General features: G+C 41.8%; 1 protein-coding gene across 5 annotated transcripts in view; it reads right to left on the bottom strand.

The window, feature by feature from the left end:
* Nucleotides 1-241: 241 nt before the first annotated feature.
* The window catches only part of lrp8 (low density lipoprotein receptor-related protein 8, apolipoprotein e receptor), a 175445-nt gene continuing 157103 nt past the window's right edge, over nt 242-18583 (bottom strand). For 2 of the 5 annotated variants that reach the window (XM_040128432.1, XM_040128437.1), the window contains 3 exons: nt 16244-16639; nt 12193-12261; nt 8737-9111 (listed from right to left, as the gene is read on the bottom strand). In XM_040128432.1, the coding sequence (XP_039984366.1) occupies nt 8810-9111; nt 12193-12261; nt 16244-16639 (767 nt within the window). In that variant the 3' untranslated portion in view covers nt 8737-8809. Of the gene's footprint in view, nt 6860-8736; nt 9112-12192; nt 12262-16243; nt 16640-18583 lie in introns of those variants that run through there. The other 3 variants (XM_040128434.1, XM_040128436.1, XM_040128433.1) reach the window with 3 other exon arrangements.

Here is an 18583-nt window from a genome sequence, read left to right as displayed (position 1 = left end):
CAGCACAGGATAAGTACACAACACTAAAGGTTGGACAGTTTTTATAAATTTAATATATCAATATATAGAGATATTTATCAACAGCTTGATTTCATAGAAACGTGAGTGAGACCATTTTGGCATACAGTACAGATATTTCATGTAAGTACAGAAGTTGCTAAGTTTTTAACTCCCCCCACCCGTTCCCTCACCAACCCCACCAGTTAAACCCCCCCCACCCCTCCCTCCCGCAGACACACAACACAGAAAAACAGAAAGAGAAAGTATACAGGAGCACAAAACAAGGCACCAATAAATTAAAATCAAAACCCCTCTTTTTTTTTTAAAAACACAAGCAAATCTATTTAACAGAATTAAATACAGTATGAACACTAACAAATTTGCAATGCTGTTAAAAAGCAAAAGAAAAGAACAAAACAAAACAAACGGAACAGTCAGGAGAAAAAGTAAAATAAAAACACTTTGGCAGATTATTAATTTTTAGTTACAATCAAGTAGTAAAGAAATCCAGTGCTCTTGTGTACAAATAAATTCATATATAGTCTACACTCGTTTTTACCCCAGAGGTTTATGTACATCTTTTTTTACAGATACATTTAAAACATTATCAAAAAGTTTTTGCTGTATGAAAACGTATTTACAAGTCATGATTCAAAACCATTGGACTGTACCATTGGACCACCTCCCTTTTTTTTTTTTCCTCCCCTCCTAAGAACGTTATCTCTTTACACAGTGCAGAAGGCTTTTTGAAAAGTTTTGTGCAACAAACAGCGTAAAAAAAAAAAAAAAAAAGCCTGTCGTATGGCTGCGGAATGGACTGAGCCCCGAATGGTTTTTTGAGATTTCCTTGCAGGCAATGACACATCAGCAACATTTTGAGGAGATACAGGTAGACCGTTTTTGCAAAAATTGGAACCAATAGTTTCTTATATTTGAATTGATTTTCTCCCACCTCCATCACTGTTGAATTGAAAAGTTCAAATCTGTGACAATACAGTTTTTTTATCAAAATGTATATCATCACCCCGCCCCATAAAAAGATTCACACAAACAGATTACACAACCCCCCCCCCCCGTCACCGCCTTCTTCCCCATAACCTTCATTGTACACTGACTGGTAGAAAAATGTAGGCAACGGAACACTGCCCTTCAAGTAATCAAACATCAAGTAGATCAAAGATGAAACTGGGAACGGTCTGGTGAGGAGAAAAAGAGCAACAACTACAATGCACTTACAGACTTACAGTCCAAAGAAACCACATGATAATAAGAAGAACCAGTTGGTGAAGGAAAGTCACTGGGTCAACACGAGCTAAATGCCAGCCAAGTAGAGTCAATGAGGATCCAAAACTGTAGCCGGGTGAGGGGGGAGAGGGGGGGCTGCTTCTCCTGGCTGAGCGTGCTCGTCCACCTGGTCACTGGTTTGCGATTGGGAGCCTTTTTTCTTCTCAGCTCTGGGGGTTTCCTTGTGTTTTGGGGGAGTTCCAGGTTATTTCCCTACAGTTTCTTTTCTTCGCCATTCTTCCGGTGTGTTTATGTCTGTCTGTGTGTGTCTGTGTGTGTGTGTGTGTGTGTGTGTGTGTGTGTGTGTGTGTGTGTCTACCCAAAGACTGACAGCCCTCGCCATGGGAAAGATGTCAATGGCAGAGATGAAGATGGGAAGGGCAAGAGGATGAGAGCGCACGGAGAAAGCAATGCCGGCTTTGCTCTCTAAACTAAAATCAGTAGCACGACGACGACGTAAACACTTGAAGCCCCACAGCTGGCATTAGTTTCGTACAGTGCATGAGGAAGTAAAGGGGCGGAGAGATGTGAGTGGTGTTAGAAAGCATTCACTGGGTCATGGGTCAGGCTCTCTGCTCAGTGAAGTCTGGGGTTAAAAGAGTGCACAGAGGGAAGAAAGGACAAGCGGCAGGACATTTAAAAACGGGGACCACAAATCAGGGGCACTATAATCACATTAGATAATGGGGTATCAGGACTGTTAGTATTTGCTTTGATCAGCTAGTAACATCTTTTCCATAAAATAAACCAGACTCAACTTTGTCACGGAAGGTTTGACACAATTTATTTTGACCACTTGTGACAATAAGCTGCTTATTATGCATTAGGACTTTTTGCGTATTAGTTTAAATTAAGAGGTAAATATTCAGATGAACAGGCCTAACTAGCATCCTAGGCAGAGTGAATGTTTAGATCTAAAATTACGACTGGGTTGCACCAACAGTTTGTGAATCCATCACTAAGTATGTGTGTGTGTTTGTTTGTTTGAATAAAGTCCTTCAAAAGTTACTAGTGTGGAACTAGTAATTTACTAAATCTGGTTTCACCACTAAAGTTTGAGCAAAGTCTTAGCTGATAGAGGTTTTGGTAACGTGCAAATCGATTGCTAGGAGACAGTGTTGTCCAAGGAAAAGCAATCAAAGATGTAAACAGGAAGTTACCGTAGCATCACACACCTTGAAGATGCAGCCAAAAATAGCTATATTAGGGGGTCGAGAGGTATATTAAACTTGAATGCCATTTTTGTAAATTTAGAGAGGAGTTAGTTAGTAGCTTTCCTAAGACTCAGAATGAGTAGGAAATATCTGAATATGCTAAACCAAGTGATATTATGTGGCCATTTAGTCTCACTGACTGTCAGTTGAGGTATACAGTGTCGGCTAGATGTGTCAGCCGTATCTCATTACCCCTTCTTCAACCTAAATGGATAGTATATTAGCGAGCTGACGTTAGCTTTGTGAGTTGGTTACACCGTGCGGCTACTTGGTTTTAATATTTGGTAACAACTAATCTCTAAATAGGAACAAGTTTATACCCCTGTTATACCCCACTGAGGTTACAACCTGGCTAAGTTAGACATCAAGAACTGCTGGTGCAACTGACTATTTAGTTTTTAGGGACCTCTTAAATTCAACATGTTAACAAGTTAAATTTACTGCACTTAATACAGTTGTGGCTGAGTGTTAAGTAACTCTGTGCAATATATCTTGTTTCGTGTTGCACATGGATCTCCAAAGCAGCATTGACTGGGTTATAACACTGAAACACTTATAAACAGTAAATAATGAACAAAAAAAAACTGACCTGGAGTGAGAAAAACACACACACACACACACACCCCTATACAACATGGTACCTGTAGTACAATAACTGAATAACTCAACAGAGTGCTCAAACTGATCCTTATAACTGCAACTTGTCGTTTATGGTGTTGACGCATTGTAAAACTATGATGATGCCGACACTAGAGCATCGACTGGCGCCAAAATGCTCCCTTTAAATATGGACAGCGATGCAGCAGTTGCCCAGAAAGCACGTGGTCAAAGCCTGTCCTCTACTGCCACTACAATTACTACCTACTATGTTATGCATAACAAAAGCCCCTTTTCCTGACTTTTTCCAGCGTCCTTCAGTATAGTCGGTTGCTCTCAAGGTGGCCACAAAGTGGACCACCCAATCGGTCTTCGCATTGTAGCAATAATAACTTTTCTACAGTGCCACGCTCCCTCACCTCAATAAATGAGCAATTTATTCTCCTAACTGCAAACCCTCAGTATGGAACTCCATTAGACCTGAAGCAAACATCGACATGAAGTAGAGTGTGGAGTGCAGAGCAGTGGGTTTGTGATTTAATTTATTTTAATTTCCCAAATATACCCGACCTGGGCAATCTTCCCTGGCATCTGTCATAATTATCTTCAGGTTAGGATTATATGAAAAGTTATGAAATTGTGAGTATTCATAACAATCCCCACGACCATGAAAACCCCTGATTATATTTAAAAATGACCAGAGTTTATACCAAAATGGAGCTGTGTCCATTTAACCTGGAAAATGGAAACACTGCAGGAGCCTACCACACCAGTCTAGGATCAGGAGGATCATGCTGAGCTGAGTCACAGTCCCCCACCACCACCACCACCACCACGTAATGCATTTTATTTTGCTTCATCTGTACAAGGTCACGATGAAGAGAGATGGCCTCCCCCTTGTGCTCAATCCTCTTTCGTTAGACAGACGTAGGGGCGTGCGGTGCTTAAGAGGACTACGATTTATCCGTCAGGCATGCCACTTGTCACATACAGTACATACGGATCGCCTCCCGTGCGCCGTGAACTGACGGAGGCGAGAGGAGCGAGTGTCACAATACGGTGGCACAACATCAGTAGAAATCCGGCGAAAACAAATGACCCAGCATTCATATTCAAATACAGACCTGTTTGCATATGGTGTCGTCTAAATCCTAGTGATCATTTCCTGCCCAGCTTTGTCTCTGTCTGTTTGTACGCTCTCGTTCTACGTGGTGACTACCCGAGCGTGTGCACTAAGAAAACCTTTCCAAGACAAAGTGAGACCTGCGAATTATATCTACCACTAATCAGATTTTCTTTTGTTTCTTTGCACTGTTTATATAGTTGCATGACTGCATATGCTGAGCCTATACTGAGCCCAAGACTCTAAAGTTTTTTGCTTGATATTCAGTATATCAGGTTTATGAAAAGAGGATGCGACAAACAAAAATACTTTACAAATAAAAATACTGAACGATGTTGCATTTCAAATGCAACATTGTTCAGTATTTGTTATCTAAGAATGGAAGACAAGTGTAGTGTGTATAGTTAGGACAATGAAAAACAGCTCCAAACCGTATTTCATGCATTATAAGTGTGCTTAACATCGTCAAAATGCCCTTTCTTAAGACTAAACGACATCCAGACTAGGAAATTTGTTAATTTGCCATGACAACGTGTAACAGCTATCATTTTATTCTGTCATGACGACTTCTAGTAATTCACTTTTTACAAGCCATTATGAGCAATCAGTGCGATATTCACTGGGCATAAATTCCATCTGATTCAATGGGCTGGAACCATGTCTGTGGCAAGCCACTGGAAGATCGTCTCTTTACGCTGGTTTACACATTACCTCTCTGTCCGGCTTTCAAATCAAATCAGCGCTTGGCTCAGTCAGCCTTGGCATGTTAGTCATCTGTTCATACAAAACACAACCACTCACAGTCAGTGACAGCAGTAAGTTACTCCTAAATGTGGGCTTTTTTTCCCTACACCATCTCATCCAGAAAACACCGAGCTACACTGTTAAAAAGGGAAGGCTCTGAATCACTGGAAACAGTGGTGTGCAGTTACTTTAGAGTGTGCTCAAGTTCAAACACTAATGTCTGTGTTTTGCATTAGTTTCAAACTGTAAATTTAGGTTTTGAAAGAAGTTATTTCACATCAAAGCATAAGTGATATTTTGGGAGATACTCATTAGAATAATGTATTGTTACAGCCTATAAGAGCCATAAATACAGCAAAAACAGATAAAACTAACACTCGGTTGTCTATCTCTAATAATATTTATGTCAGTAGCTCAACGCAAAATACACATGTTCACCTTTCTCTGGTCTCCATTCATTGTCCTATTTCTTGCTCTGTGTCAGGATATACTGTTTGTGTGGAACCTAGAACATATTTGATGTCCTCTTCTCTTCTACACTGATATTTGTTTACAAAACCTTACATCAGGTCGCAACTGAATCTTCATTTCAAACATTTAGCAGTCAAAAATAAAAAACCGATGTAGTTGTGCAGAACCTCTCTTATTCCCTGAATCGCCTTGCTTTCTCATATGTAATTTTTTTTAATGCTTCATTACTACAGGGATGCCGATACAGTGTGTGCAACTATGCTTTTAAATGTATACAGATACAACCACTAATCCACAGAAAACACATAGTTTAAACACTGTCCAGTCTTGTGAATTTCTAAAATAGTGATTAAAAGTGTGTTTTGCGTATTCATTGATGGTAGCAGACACAAACAAAAAGTCAGGAACGAACGCATGAATCCTGACGTGCTGCAAACGAACAAACAATCCCGAGTTCTTTATAGACTGTATGCAAACACCAGGAGAGAGGATTACCCAGACTCCTTTGCCTTTTCTGCCCTGCCGCTTTTTGCCTTGATGCACTAACCCTCTGGTAGCACAAACCCACTAAACCATTCCCTTCGGGGAAGAAGAGAGAAAAAAAAAAAAAAAAAGCAAACTCCCTTAGTCTTTCACCCCAAAATAACCTCCAAACATGGAGACAACCCCATTATTTTTTTTATGTCTCCTTTCCTCTTGACTATAGCTTTCTTTCCCAACGTACAGAATGGGGCCGGATCTGAGGGGTTGTGTGTGAAAAAGGATGACATTCCCCCTTTTAAAAAAAAATCTGTCTTACCAACTCAAGATGTAAAGGGAACTATGAAGATAGATAACATGCTTGCCTACTACTGGAGTATATCCTCGCAAACTTGAACAAAATCTGCGCTGTGCACTGAGAGATGCTGATTACATATTTACAACAGCAAACACATACAAATAAATAAAGGGTCAAAATATGAGGAATTCAAAATAATGCACGCTGGCTGTTTCCCCTTGTACGGTGGCCAGGCGGCTTTTCTGTTTACAATGTGCAGCTGAATGAGGTTAGTTTGAACAAAATCATCAAGCAGCATTTTATACACCACTAATACTAACAAGAGGCAGAGAGAAGAGAGGAGCGGAGCAGAGGCTACTAATAACTAGCACTAAAGGAAGTAGTATAGTGGCTAGTAGTGGTAGTATTGTTACTCCAGTGGAGAAAGTAGGAGAGGAAGGGCTTTTATGAGATGTACATGTCAACCCTGCTCCTTAAAAGGGGAGGCAAAATGAGGACTCCTTCTCCTTCTCCTCTGCGTTGTACTGGCCTCATTGTAGTGGTGTAGAGGCTGTGGTGAGAGGAGGGGCCAGGATGGGGTTTGGGGGAGGGCAGGCTGCATCCCACCCCTCAGGGATAGCCATCATCCTCCAGACTGAGTGCCACGCGCTGCAAACAGCAGATAAAAAGACTGTTACCACAGTAGGCTGCTGAAAGAGAGCGAGAGAGAGAGAGAGAGAGAGAGAGAAGTGAGATAGAAAACAGAGAAAGAAAACAGACTGGTATGAGGAGCAGAGGAGAAAAAGAGTGGGATTCAGGTCTAAGTAGAATCCATGAAAAGAAATGGCGGGTTTATATAGTTCCATTCTCCTCGTCTTCCTTGCAGTCCTTTACTTTAACCCTCCTTTCCCTGACCTTCCTCTTTACCTCTTTCCAAACCCCCCCCCCCCTTCATTCCCTTTTTCTCTGGTTGTCTCTAAGCGAGGAATGCAGGATGCATGCCTACGGCTGCAAATGTTTGGCCCACATAATGCCAACCTGATTTCTCTGGTTGTCTGAGTTGCAACACTGCCACAAAAGAAAAGGAAAGGAGAGGAGAGGAGAGGAAGTAAACAAGTAAAGAGACGATAAGACAATAAGGGAATAATAATAAATAATAAAAGGTGATGACAAGAGAGAGAGAGAGAGAGAGAGAGAGTAGTTCTGAGGGCGGTTGTTACTTTGACCTTGAATCTTAATATGACTTAGTCGTACAACTGTTTTGTGTGCTAGTGTTTGTGTATGTGTGTGTCTCTCTCAGTCTATCATCATGCCAGTGATACCCAGAATTCTTTGCCTCCTTTCTCTCTGGAGCAACACAAAGAAATCTGTGTTACCATGCCAACCGATCAAAGCGCTACCCCCCCCCATCTCCATAATCCTTTTTCGGCTGCCCTTCCCTTTTTGCTCTCCGATACCGTAAAACAACAAATATATTCAATAAATGTCGTAAGTGTCTTGATGACGCATGCCTTCCACATTCAAGTGCATTTGAGTGCAAATCCCAGCTGCCGTTGTCTCCCGAGTTTGCACAAAATGCAGCTTTGTGCCCCTTTAAATGATTCTCAAAAATGCATCTACATCAATGGAAAAATCAACAGGGAAGTCTGCAACTCATGATGTGGAGATTCATGGTTTCTGCAACTGCACACGAGACAGAATATGAGATAAATTCTATCTTGAACTGTCTTTGGCTATGATTTGTGCTTCCTTTTTTATCTTTCATGTCTTACTTACGCTGTAATATAAAAATAAAATTCACATAAGGGCAACGTCATTATGTTACTATGCACTGTAAAAATCCAATTTATTTGCAGAGATGTCTAGTCCTTGTGCTCTGCTGTTCTTTCAGTCAGCTGTTCTCAGGTGACTATAATTCTAGTCCTCTCTCTCCACAGAGGCATCCCAACATTAAATTAACTTTTGTTCTGCTAATAAACAGATGCCACTGCATGCATCTCTTTTGTTTACAATTCACTAGATCAGCCCAACAGTAATTATTTAAGCCTCGGTGGCCTTTTAATGTATGGATGGCCCTTTAATCATTTTAACATCTACGAAATTTCTCTCTGACAAGCCCGCTACCTTGTGGCACACATTAACTGTTGTCTAGTGGCCATGTTGAAAAAATTTGAACTTCTGCGCCAGCTGCTTCTGTGAAGAAAAGATGACAGATGCCTAAGTGGGGAGTTTTGTCAGGAAACAGAGGGCCTATTAAAAAAGAAACATGTCTCCCAGTAACGGGACCAACACTTTAACAACCACAAAATCTGACACAATGTACAAATAAGTGGGATGGCGGGTTGGCGACAAGGATGTGGCACTGATAAACGTATGTACCGTATGATTGTGGTCTTTTGAAGGTGAATGAAGTGATCATGGTGTACTGGTGAAGGGCTTATGTGTGTGTATGATTGGTGGTTTAAGTGATGACTGCAAAAATGATGTGCGAGCATGTGGACATGTGCGTGTGCAAGCCTGTTCTTTCTTTACACCAGGCCTACATGTACAACAAACGGGCTTTTCCAAACCCCATATCGCAAAAACTCCACACTCCTTTTTTCCCCTCTGCAGCTTCCCTCATTTGCTGCTGGAGAGCATCGGCGCCCCTGAGTACCAGTGAGAGTTGCTGTCTGTGATGCCGCCCCCTAGAGGGAGCGCTATGAATGGCTGACTGTGGCTGCCACTCACTGCTGGGTAGACGTGACCGATGGACTCGCTGTGTCGGCCGATGTGGATTTCGTCGTCATCGTCCTCCGTGGTTTTGCGGTAAACGGGGTTGTCGAAATTCATGCTCTTGGTGTTCTTGCGTCGCCAGTTGCGCCAAACCAGGTATCCGCCGGTGCAGAGCAATCCGATGACCACTGTGGCAAGGATAGGGACTGCATGTGTTTAACACACACACAACAACAACACACGGCGGGAGCGTTAACACAGCCCAGGGGACACAGAGCGGCGCTCTAAGCACTCTCACACAAACACGCCTCGCACACTTTCCGTCAGGTACTGAGGGCTCATTATTTTCCAACTTTATTTTCTAAATCATATATAGTCAAATGTAGACCTGTAAAGGTTTGTAGGGGAATAAAACCTTGGGGAAAAGCAGTGGAATTCCACACACACTGAGCACAAAATTTAGTAGAGAAGTGATGTTTTGGTTGCACGAAATTTAGTTCTAGTCCATCACCGTTTCTCTCTTTTTAATTAAGATAGCAAACCAAAAAACTGTGAATTTAAAAGGTTACGTTTGGTTTTTTTTTAAACATGTGAAAACGGTTTTCCAAAACTTAGGGTAAAAATTGGACTAAAAAGATACAATTTTCAGTGCAAGCACTGTTTCAGTGTGTCAGTAATAATTTTTGTATTTAATTACTTTTATGGCCCAGTGGCCCCCCTTGCAGCAGAAAGCAACAAGTTTCTGATGTTTAGGGACAGAAACTTCTCCTGAGAATTCAGTTTCCCGGAGAGATTCACAGTGGAGATCGGCCACCTCGCCCAGAAACAGAGACCACCTTTGCTTAAAAAAAAAACATCAGCCTTCAGCTGGGAGCAGAGGTGTTACAGAGCAAATGTCTTGTTTAGGCATTCATCTACAAACAAAACTGTACATGAATGAACACAAGACGAGTCCGGATTGCGGTGGCAAACAAACTTGGGTAGAAAATTTCCTGTGGGGAGCCGCTGTATACCCATCAGCTATTTTGAATAAAAATAAAAACTGGAACAATGAGCCCTCATATTGCATACATATATTCTCTTGCATTCCCTCAGTCTCAGTCTTACAGAATGATTGAAAACACACAAACACATGCACAACTTCCAGCAATGAATGCCTGCATGCACTGTCACACGCACACACACACACACACACTATAAACCCCACGTCCAAGACATACACACGCACTTGAACAAAAATACATGCACACACAAAGACTGAACCACGTAGGTTTTTCTATTAAATCCTGTAGCATTTTGGTCCTGAAGCCAGTGAATAGATTTTTTTTAGGGTTTTTTGAATAAAAGCCAAGCAAGGTTGCTTAACTGTCTTCAGAATATTATCCTTGTGCTACATTTGGGCAATGATTTATAATTTTGCACTTGCCTGGGTTAAAAAATTAAACACTATCTGCAGATGGCCTGACTCGGGCGTTTTTGTTTGGGGTTACGAGAGGAAAAAGGACAGGGGAGAAATAATAGGCAAGAAGAGAGGGAGGGGGATCGGAGGATTTGAGATAAGCTCTGTCTCTCTCCTCTCATTACCATATCAGCATGACTGCCTAGCTTCCCTGAAGGACCTGTGTGTGAATAGTGTACGTATGAGTGTATGTATGTAGAGTTAGAGACCAACGTTCAAAACCAGAGGTGTGTCAATGAGGAGAGATAAAACAAGTGTGTGTGGGGGAGTTTTTATGTGTGTATACCCACATCCATACATGTGTAAAACCCATCTAATTGCTCTTTTGTTGGATAGGCACTTGAGATCCCTGTGTGACTGGGCTGGAAACCCCAGATCCTCCTTTGTTCTTCTCAAAAACCAAAAAAAAACATCAGCTTTTGTATCACTCAGAAAATTTCACTCCAATTAGAGAGCAGCATAACAGCCTGACTTTGGCTAAATACTGATAATCATTGTTGAGCTGTTTCCCCTTGTGGAGCTGTGGGTGGGCGTGGTGCGTTAATGGGTCTGAACGGAGAACTGGGTTGCAGAAATCTGGCCCTGGTGGACCTCCACAATAATTAATGTTACAAAGCAGCCAAAAAATGCAGCGTGGGGGGATTTATGGCTGCAATGAATGGCAGAAGGACAGAATGGGGGATGGAGTGGAAGGGGTTAACAGTCTCTGGGGTTGTTTTAATGAGCTGATATCTCAATTGCTGAGAATGAAGAGAGAAAAAAAATTGCTTTACAGTGTTTTAGAGTTCCCATAACGTCTCAAAGCATTCCATATTAGGGACGAAAGGGAGCTCAGTTAACGGCACATGCTGCTACTGTAAGGTCATGTGCACATTCAGCTGATTTCTCTGTTAGGTTAGGCATGAAAGTATTTAATATTTCCATAAAATTAGATTTTCATATTAATCATCGCTAATAGAATAGATTAACTTTACTAAGCTGGTTTGATTGTAAGACCTTGCATTCTCTTTGTTCTCCTAACCTTTATTAGTATGGGATGGTGTGGTGGCATAATAGTATTTTTTTTTTTCCCCACCCCCAAACTGACAAAAATCTTATTTCCCAGGTCAGAACTTTCCACTGCCTAAAGCCAAAAACACCACTTTATCTCATTAATCCCCCATTCAGTCCTTTGACATTTCCTCCTACTGCAAAACAGATCCAGCAACCCCGTAACCCATTCTCCGTCTACTGGGTCGCAGAGATGGGGACAGAGCACTGGATTGATTGCAGCGTGAGCATACTGTAGGACCAGAGTGGGAGCATGAGCTTAATGCCATAACAGCTGATCAAATGTGATGGGAAAACATGAACTGAATTCTCCCCATTTGTTCAAATCTCATTAATAATGACATAAGATGCACATTACAAAGGCCTGACCGTCGCTGACAAACAAGCGATGCTAATAATGGCTTTTTCTAGCCCTTGGCCAGGAGGCTATCGTTGGATAATACCACAGCTCAGTACGTTTTGCCAATTACTTAACTACTATTTTGTACTCAAACATCACTGCTTTGACCGATATCGGCCTGACACGTTCAAAAGACACAAATTGTCGGTACTAAATCCAATATATACTAATTTTAATTAGTCAAGTGGGAGTAAAAACACCCAGTCTCACACACACATGCAGGTACAGACAAACACACACATACGGTCAGACACATAAAAATACCATGTCCGTACACTGCATTCAGGACTTGAGCGACAAGCAGAGACAGAGAAGCAAGGAGGGAGAAGCAGGCAGGCAGAAAGCAAAGACAACAGCAAGAAAGTCAAAAGTACTCACCGATAGGAATGACTATCCCCAGAACAGCTACTGTGATGTTGTTACCTATGAGGTAGTGATCACCTGCAGCTGGGATGAACAGAAGGAGAAAGAAAAAAAAAACAACAAAACTAAGCAAAAAGTCCTATCCCAAAACACCCTCCACAAAGGCCTTTGCTAGAGAGAAAAAGAACTTTGCTGCAGCCGAGAAGCATCATGCTGGAAAAACATATTTACATAGTATACGTGGGGGGAATCCATCTGATTTTACTTCGAACTGCGGACAACAGCATGTGTAAATGAAATGTGGATGAATCATATCATGCCATATAAATGCAATGAGATGCTTTTAAATATAAGAGGAGACAAGCAATGCTTCAGCTTTTTTAGTAATACAATTCAAAAATCAAATCTGGATTTAGGAAGCAATACATTATTGACTCGAGGTTTAAAACATGCTGTGAGGCTCCAGGTGACCTTGGTGAGTGAACTTAAATGTATGACCTTGTACGGCAACTCGTTCTTTTTCTACAGCTCGTCTTCATGTTGTGTCACAATGCAACACAGAATACACTTATTCTAGACATGCTTTGTATCCCCACTCCCCTTCAACTCTCACCCCAACAGGTCGGTGTGGAGCTTTGACATTAATCCCGCTCCCGACACTCCTATTAGCAGCAGGCTAGCCATTAGCCAAAGCGTGATCAGATGGCTATAATGAAGTCTAGTGAGGAAGATTAACAGAAGAGATCACAGCGTTGGCCCTGCATACTGATTCTAGAAAGAGACTGCGTGTGGTGGTACTCATGGCAAAAAGGCACAGATGGGATGTGACTGATGGGACATACAATTAGGACATACATTTTATCTCATAAAGCAGTCATATATAGAATAAACCGTCTTTTGAGAAATGCACACACACACACACACACACACACACACACACACACACACACACACACACACACAGAGACATAGATAGAGAAAAAGACATAAAAAGGTACAGCAGGTGATGCAACTTCAGTGTCATCTGCTGTGCCTCTTTATGTTTTCAGCAGCAAAGCCGCCGAGTCCTGAGTCAGCAGAAGTGAATTTAGCTTTTCGTAAAGTATGAGTGACATCCAAAGGGTCCTAAGACTCTAAAAGGTGGATTAATAGAATCTTATTAAAGCTGCAGTTATGAACGAGGCAGTCCTGGAAAGTGAAGGCAGAGAGAAAGAGCGAGAGAGAGAAGAAATGAGAAGAAAGAAAAAGAAAAAAAGTCTCAATTTCATTAAGGCTATTATTGCTGGAGGGATTTAAAGTTCAAAAAGAATTGGCTGTTGTCTGCCTCTATGAAATGTCCCTATTTATATCCCTATATTTAAATATAACTATATACAGTAAATAATATTAATGTCAACGTATAGGAATCCTAATATTAAATGCATAAACTGCTTGTCTGCTGCAAACCTTAATTTGTAGCCATCAAATCAATTTAAAAACAGAATGACCTTACAGTAAGGGTGGCCGCACAATTAAAGGACAGGTTCGCATTTTTTTTTTAAGCCTGTTTTAAAACAACACTCACATCTCGATACGTACACTGGGAAAGTTTTTGCCTGCCGTAATTATTCCTCCTCCTTTACACTGGCCATTAAAAAAATATCCATGGGACAAAGTCCACAGTCCTTATTCTGTGTTAAAAGAGTGCAAAAATTCCAAAGTTTATCTGAAGCTAATTTGAGGCTTCAGCAGTCTGAGTTAGTCAAACGAAGTGGGTATCGTCTAAAGTTACAGGCTTTTTTAGCACAGAATTCGCACTTCTGGTTTCCACAGACAGTGTTTCTGTGCTGGGCTGTGGTGCGGGGATTGTAATACAGTCAGGGGATTTGGTGCTAAAAAGACTAACTTTATGAGATCGCCCTGCTGATTTGATTAACTCGAACGGCTGAAGCCTCATTAACTTCAGACAAATGTTGGAATGCATTTTTGCACAGGATGGCAGAAAGATCACTGGAAGAAATCTCTGTGAACTAATCCTTTAACAGCAAGAGAGCATTTTCTAGTCTTGTCCAGTGTTGCTTAAAGACTGATGAATAACAACTTCAAAAGTGAAGGTTCAAATTTGTGAGAGCATAGATGATTATGAGCTGCGTGTACCAGCTGTTGTTTGTCTTTCATCTTTTTTTTTTTTGGTGAAACTCCTGGTTCTTCCTCGCTACACCATGCCAGCCGCAGCACTTCGCACGTGTAACAGCTGATGCCGGCAAACTTGACAGTGTGCACTGAGTTAAAAATGATAACACATGGCCCAAGGGTTTGGAGACATGTCTTGTTCATGCCCCATTTTCTCATCCGTGTCTGCTCCACCTCTCATCTGGAGCACTTGTGGTGTTGTGGAGGAGGCTGACAACTTCAGAGACTAGAGGAAACATGTTCTTGCTTCTTAGTAACTCTGACAAACCCCGGCTCCCAAAGTGATGAGACTAGCTGGAGCAGCCAGTCTCTTTAATTCCCAGAAAATCACTTTCTCTCCTGCCTCTCTTCCATCCCGTCTTTTCTTATCCTTGTAAATGCCGTTTTTCCTCCTAACATCGTGTCATTTTTTAACTCCCATCCTCCCTGTTCAAAAGCTGGACTGTCATGTTCCTTTTTGCTCCCTGTTCATTCTTGTTCCTCTGTGGTCTTTGTCTCTCACTGTACCCTTCTTATTCTTCCATTTCCTCCAACTCTCACACCCATTTAAAACTTTCATCATCCTTCCCAGCTCCTCTCCCTCTGTATACCCTTTTCATCTTTAAGCCTTGCTCTCCTGGTTTCTCGGTATAATGAGAAATGTCTATGATGTAAATGCAATATTATAAAATCTGAGTTTAAAAACAGTACAGCAGCTCAGATTCTTTCTCACTTGCCAACCACTACTATGTTCTATTTCATCTATTATCATCTATTAAGCAGAAGGCCATGTCATACTAATATCAGAAATGACTAGATTCTTCCAGTGTGTAACTAGTAACTTCACAATTCAGTCAGTTTTTGCCATTGTTTTACCGTTAGCCTCCTGCTTCGGTCTGAAAAGGCCACTGGAGCTACTGGAACATGCAAAAACAGAACGCACACATCCACATTTCTAGACACTTTCATTCAATAAAAGGACTCTAAATATCATCCTTAAGAGGATCATTTAGAGGATTCTCATCATCTTTCTACTGTTATGAGGAATAAAACAACTTGAGGACAAATAGCTGCCTTGACAGTTTGGCAATCACATCTATATCATGTTAATGATTCAATCTAGCAAAAGCTAGAAAAATCTGAGAAAAAAATAAGAAAAAATATGATTTCAACTACAAAATCACAATGTAGCATGTGGTGTGCAGCACAGTGGTTTATCAATTTTGCTTTGCGGTGCTATCAAGGATTCTTTTCTGCTTCCAAATACAATTTAAGTCTTAGCATGACTTTGTAAACCATTGTTACTGCTGTTATATCCTGCTGTCATCGTTTGTCTGGGCAACAAACTGTAAAGTGGCATTCTTCTGGCGCCCCAGTAAAGCTTGATTGCTGTGCGAACGAAAAATTCTGCCAGTCTAAGGGCGCGAGAGTGAAAGCGCGGAGAAGCGAGGGAGACGGAGACAGAGAAAGACAAAGAGAGTGAGAGAGGCTGTCAGAAAGTGAGGATGAGTGATGAGGGGTGGAAGGCGAGAATGGAGGGGACTGTCGTCTGTAAGCCATGACAGCTCTGTTACACGCTTCTCATGAGGGACCAACAGCAGGCAGACCGAGAGGAACACTAGTGAGTCTGCGTGTGTACGCGTGCAAGAAGGAAAAGCAAAGAAATAAAGATGACATACAGCAGAGAGGCAGATGGTGAGACAGAGAGACGGAGGGGAAGCCAGAGAAAGGACGGAAACTGATGTAAGTAGTGGTTTTCAGCTCCCTGCTGCTTTAATAGCGGGTGGTAGCTGTAGTGATGGCAGTGGAGCATTACACACACAGAAGAACACGCACATTGTATATACACTGGCATACATTCACTGCACACAAACTCACATTCCCCTGCCCCAGCCCAGCTCAGCATGATCCTTACCTCTGTGGGAAAGGTTGCCGTTGCTCTCTCTCTGGATGCTGTTGGGGGCCACCGGGCCTAACAGAGGTGTGCGCGTGGATGTTGATGTCTGACTCGTGCTGCTGAAACTGGTCGTCTCTGTACTCGTGGCGGCGGGGGTCCGAGTCTGCACCGTAGAGATGCTCCTGGGGGTCTGAGGAGAGGCTGCTGTCGTCAGGCGTCTGGTTGTGGGCCTGAGTGTGGTAACAGCAGAGGTGCTGGTGGTGCTTCTGGTGGTGGTGGTGGTGGGAGTTGTGGTGGCGGTAACAGTTGTGCTAGTTGTTGTAGTGCTTGTTGTAGTGGTTGGGGTGGGAGTTGTGGTGGTGGGGGTGGCGGCGGTGGTGGTTGGAGCAGCTGCTGTGGTTGTTCTGGGTCGAACTGCACAAGAGAAACGGTACAAAAAGCGTTAGCACATGGGATTTTACTCACAGCTGACAAACACGTCGCAACGTTTTCACTTCTTAAAGTGCTTCTGCTCTGCGTATCAATATACAACATGTAGCAGGAAATGGACAGTTGACAACATGCTCCCAAGTCCCCAGAGTTTTGAAAAGAGCTGGATGATACGGTTAAAATAATAATCAGGATATTTTCTGATAGTGGTTTATACCACAATATGGCAAATGTATGCAAAATCATGCATACTGTGGGGTCAGTGAAAGAGTATTCAAAACACTGGACTGTGTTGACTCTGTTACGCATTACGACCTGTATATCCAGCCCTTCAACTTCAGTAACTAATTTTGTCACGTGTGGAACCGTTAATTTGGATATACAAAAATTTACATCAGTAACAAGATTTTATCATCATGTGATTGCACCGACAGTCAGTAAAAGATAATAGCAAATTATCTCCCTCTCTTAAGGGTGATTTAATAGCTACCGTGGCTACTGAGTCCCTGCTCTGCCTCAGCAGCACAGTACATTAGATCAACTATCACTCTCACCACCATTTTTAAAAATCCATCTTTTCTCACCTCCAGCTCGGCCTCTGATCACTTTTACGTGCATCAATATCACATATAACACATATACCGTAGGCACGGGTTCACCTTTGACATACCTTTGTGTTTGTGTTATCAAACGACTAAACGACAGTATAACAAAGTGATTTGATCAGGGGTTTTCGAAGCACGTTTCTTCAAGGTTTTAGGGCTGCTCCAAAACAGACAGAAAAATAAAGCCAAGAGCCAGACTAACATAATGTAAGGGGTCATTTTTTCAAACCTGAAGTGCTCAGCAGAAATACATGCACTGTAATTTCAAACGTTCTCTCTCTATTTCTCTGTCTCTATCTCTCAGTGTAAGCTCAGTGACCATGTTCTGTCTTTTCTCAGAGGGATTCTCCGAATGGTGGCCTACATACATCATCTCTCTTTCTCTCTTTTCTCGGTGTCAGCTCCCGTTTCCTCACCCGTTCAAACATGAGGTGCAAAACAGAGTGGATGTATTAAGGACAGCAACTTAAGAAATGTGGTGACTGCATCGAGACCGGGGGCGGGCTGATTGGTGAAATAAGGTCAAGAGAAATAATGGAGGTGGGCTGAGAACACAGGTAAGCTGGGAGAACCCCTGACCCACTTCCCAAGAAGGTGTTAGTGTGAGCACAGCTATCAAATTCTCTGAAGGAATTGGCTTTTGAGTCCATTATAATCAATACAATAAGATTAAGAGATACAAATCACATTGTTTGGGCCTGATAATGGTGAATACTGGATTTGGATAAAAGCTGCAATAGTGAATATGCTATGTTGTTATGATTTGAGACAAATCTGAATATTGCTGGGTAAGAATATAAAAGCTTTATTATGTATAAAAGCAAAAAATTCCCCCACTAGCAAGGCTACAATTTTCATATTAACACTGGTTTTTGTATTTGATGCATTCAGCATTTACTGTACATATTTTACTGAAAGTTTTAAAAGGATTCAGTGTATGTCCTCAAATGTTAGACTCCAGGGTTGGAGGTGGGGCTCACATGGGAATACCTGTATGGGAAGCAACAACTCTAATGCTGAGACCTATAAAGAAATGAACTGGTTTGGTACAGCTGTGGTGAGGGAAGAACTTACATCATATATGACGTGAAGGGCCAAGATTCGAGTTATCCCAGACCACCCCAGATCAAGACCAAAAAATTGTACCTACTAGTCTTTCCTTCAGCCTATAATGGCACTTAAATGTTTCCCATAGCCATCAACGTACAAGATCAGAAACCCTCAATATACTGAGGAGTTTAAAGCGGAACGTTTATTTATAGATATGTATAAATACTTAATTTTGAGTCGGGCTCCTTTTAGAGGTGCTGAGAGTGTGAAACTC

Source organism: Xiphias gladius, chromosome 6 (assembly GCF_016859285.1).
Source record: "Xiphias gladius isolate SHS-SW01 ecotype Sanya breed wild chromosome 6, ASM1685928v1, whole genome shotgun sequence".
Lineage (NCBI taxonomy): Eukaryota > Metazoa > Chordata > Actinopteri > Istiophoriformes > Xiphiidae > Xiphias > Xiphias gladius.
This window is presented reverse-complemented; position numbering and strand designations above follow the sequence as displayed.